The sequence below is a fragment of the Penaeus vannamei genome, chromosome 17, assembly GCF_042767895.1.
Source record: "Penaeus vannamei isolate JL-2024 chromosome 17, ASM4276789v1, whole genome shotgun sequence".
NCBI classification, from domain to species: Eukaryota; Metazoa; Arthropoda; class Malacostraca; order Decapoda; family Penaeidae; genus Penaeus; species Penaeus vannamei.
Window position 1 is genome coordinate 9975622 of NC_091565.1, and position 2500 is coordinate 9978121.

At 36.5% G+C, this 2500-nt stretch overlaps 1 protein-coding gene across 15 annotated transcripts in view; it reads left to right on the plus strand.

The window, feature by feature from the left end:
* The window catches only part of LOC113820886 (G patch domain-containing protein 2-like), a 37863-nt gene that overhangs the window by 18927 nt on the left and 16436 nt on the right, over positions 1-2500 (plus strand). For all 15 annotated transcript variants that reach the window (XM_070131898.1, XM_027373270.2, XM_070131910.1 and 12 more), the window contains one exon: positions 1-125. This exon is cut by the window's left edge and continues 92 nt beyond it. In XM_070131898.1, coding sequence (XP_069987999.1) covers positions 1-125 — 125 coding nt within the window. The remainder of the gene's footprint in view (positions 126-2500) is intronic.

The following is a 2500-nucleotide window of genomic DNA, read 5'->3' on the forward strand; positions in this document are numbered from 1 at the left end:
GGTTTGCTGAGCCTGATCCAGTCTATGGGGTCCCTGGCTCAGCTAACCCTACCAGGCAGAGGGCTGCGTCTAACCGCCTTTCGTGGTGGAATGAGAATGAGTTCAGTCTTTCGTCTTCAGCCAAGGTACTGTGGAAGGGTTAGAGGCCGGGTAGGGGTGGTGTGTGTGCGCACCTTCGAGCTGGAGCCTCAGCTCCTCTTTACACCTCGTACTGTGCAACAGAACCTCCAGTGCAAGATTTTTTGCTGATTTGTGTTCTTTTTTTTTTTCTTTTGTGTGTCACTCTATTAAGTCTTACTAGTTCCCTTGCCTTTTTCTTTCATTCTTTATTATATTTCTTTCTGGTATTTTTTTTTTCTCTCTCTGTTTCATTTTCATTTTTTTCTCCCCTGGGCAATAGAGTAAAGCTTACGATAAAACCCATTTTGCATTCTGTTTGTGTATTTTCTGTTTTTTACTTGTGTGATAATTTCACTGAAATTTTCATTGACCAAAATAATATCATGATAAGAGCATTTTGGTTACTAATTCTAATACATAAACTGAAGAAAAGTTTTTATGTTGATATTACATTCAGTTGTAGGTATTGGAAGTTAAAAAGTAATTTTCTTTTGCTAAAAATATGCATGATGGCATTTTCCTTGCTGCTCTGTGATAATATTTATTGGAACGAATGTGTTCTTCCTTTTGGGGTATTGGTGTACAGAGTGGCAGCACTGAACAGCAACTGACAAGATTATTGTTTTTCTCAAAGACAGTTCAGAGAAAAAGAAAACCACCAGTTTGTCAATGGTTTTGATCTGGTTTCCCCAACTATCTTTTAATGTTCCTATTTTAATATTAATATTTTAGCACCTACTTTTAACATTAACATTTATTTACTGGTTCTGTGACACTGATAAGGTGGAGTTTGTGATCACTGTTTCTCCCTATGGCCCTCTTGATAAGGGAGTTTGTGCAGTAATGGCAGGTTTTGCACCCCTATTCTCTAATGTGCACTTTACTAATTAGATGGCTGGTATATAGCAACTCTGTACACCACTATCCTAGAAAGGGAAATGATAGTTTAATCTTAACTTGTTTGAATGAAGGATTTCAGGAGGAGTTGGTACGTGGGTAAAATATGTCCCCTTTACATCTCATGTTGTAGCCTACGTCAAATACCTTCATTGTGCGTGGAAGTAGGTCAGGTGACCACCTTGCACAGGCCATTGTTGCCTCATAGTCAGTCATTTTCTCTTGGCATTCATCATGATTTTACCAGTTCAAGTTTGACTTTTGTTTTAGTTGAATTTAAGCAGCTACAGATTAATCAAAATGTGATGGTGCCAAGAGAGACTGAGGAAGAATTGGGTGATGGCGTAAGTGCAAAAAAACAGCAACAAAAAACTAGTATGTCAATATATCACGAGACAGTGCAAGTTCCAGGTGGTCAGAGTAAACTTGTTTTAAAATCATTTTTTCACATGCATATATTGCATGAAACTTGTAAGGCTTAAACAAGATTAGCAATGATAATGATAATTATGAGGAAGAAATGGACAAGTAGAAAGTCATTTTTTATGTTAGTGAATTGATGTAGTTTTAAAGAGGTTAAAGATTTACTACTACTTATGGTTATTATATTTCTTTTAAAAAATGGAGAAAAAAGTATTAGGATGTGTTGGAAATATATATTCATTCAGTTTCATGTTGGTAGACTTACACTCATTCATATATTTTGGGCTCTAACTTTCTTTTATTGTCAACCATCATCAGTCAAGATGAATCTGCAGATGAGAAGAATCAAATTGTAATTACTGGCTTCTGCATATGAAAAGAGAGCTTATATTATAAGAATGAGTAACTCATATACACTGATAAATTAAAACAGTGGTGTTACGTTTATAGATACACCACTCTATCTTTTCCTTATGGTGTGTTCTTCAAGTATAGTTAGCATAGTAGATGTTAGAATCAGGAATCCACATGTGTACAGTTGTGGAAAAGAGCTTTTGACAGACTCTTGTGCTTCGTAGAGGCAATAGACATCATTTTCTCAGTCTTTACTCCTTTTCCAAGCTGTACATATGCATCCATACCTCTTACATGTACATACATAATCATAGACAGTAAGACCTGGCATAAGTGCATGGACAGCATTGATGCTTCTTTTGAATGCACTCTGAACCTGCGCTAATACATCTTCAGGAATAGCTCGGAGTCCTTGCTCTGGGAGTCTCATTGAGATAAACAAGCCGTAAAGACAAGGGTGACCTAACCTAACCTTTTGGACATAAGAATAACGCAGTGTACACACCAGTTTCTTCCGCTTAGGTTGTTTAGAAAGGAAGTCAAAAGGTTGTGTGTCTTTCTCATTTGAAAACAAAAGGAAGTTGAAAATGAAGAATGACTGATTTAAAAATTTATCCTGGCAATTAAGGGGAGGCCTTGTATGGTGTAAATAAAGAGACAAGGACTATGTTATGTCTCAGGTTGATCTTCAGTTTAATGTTTTTGT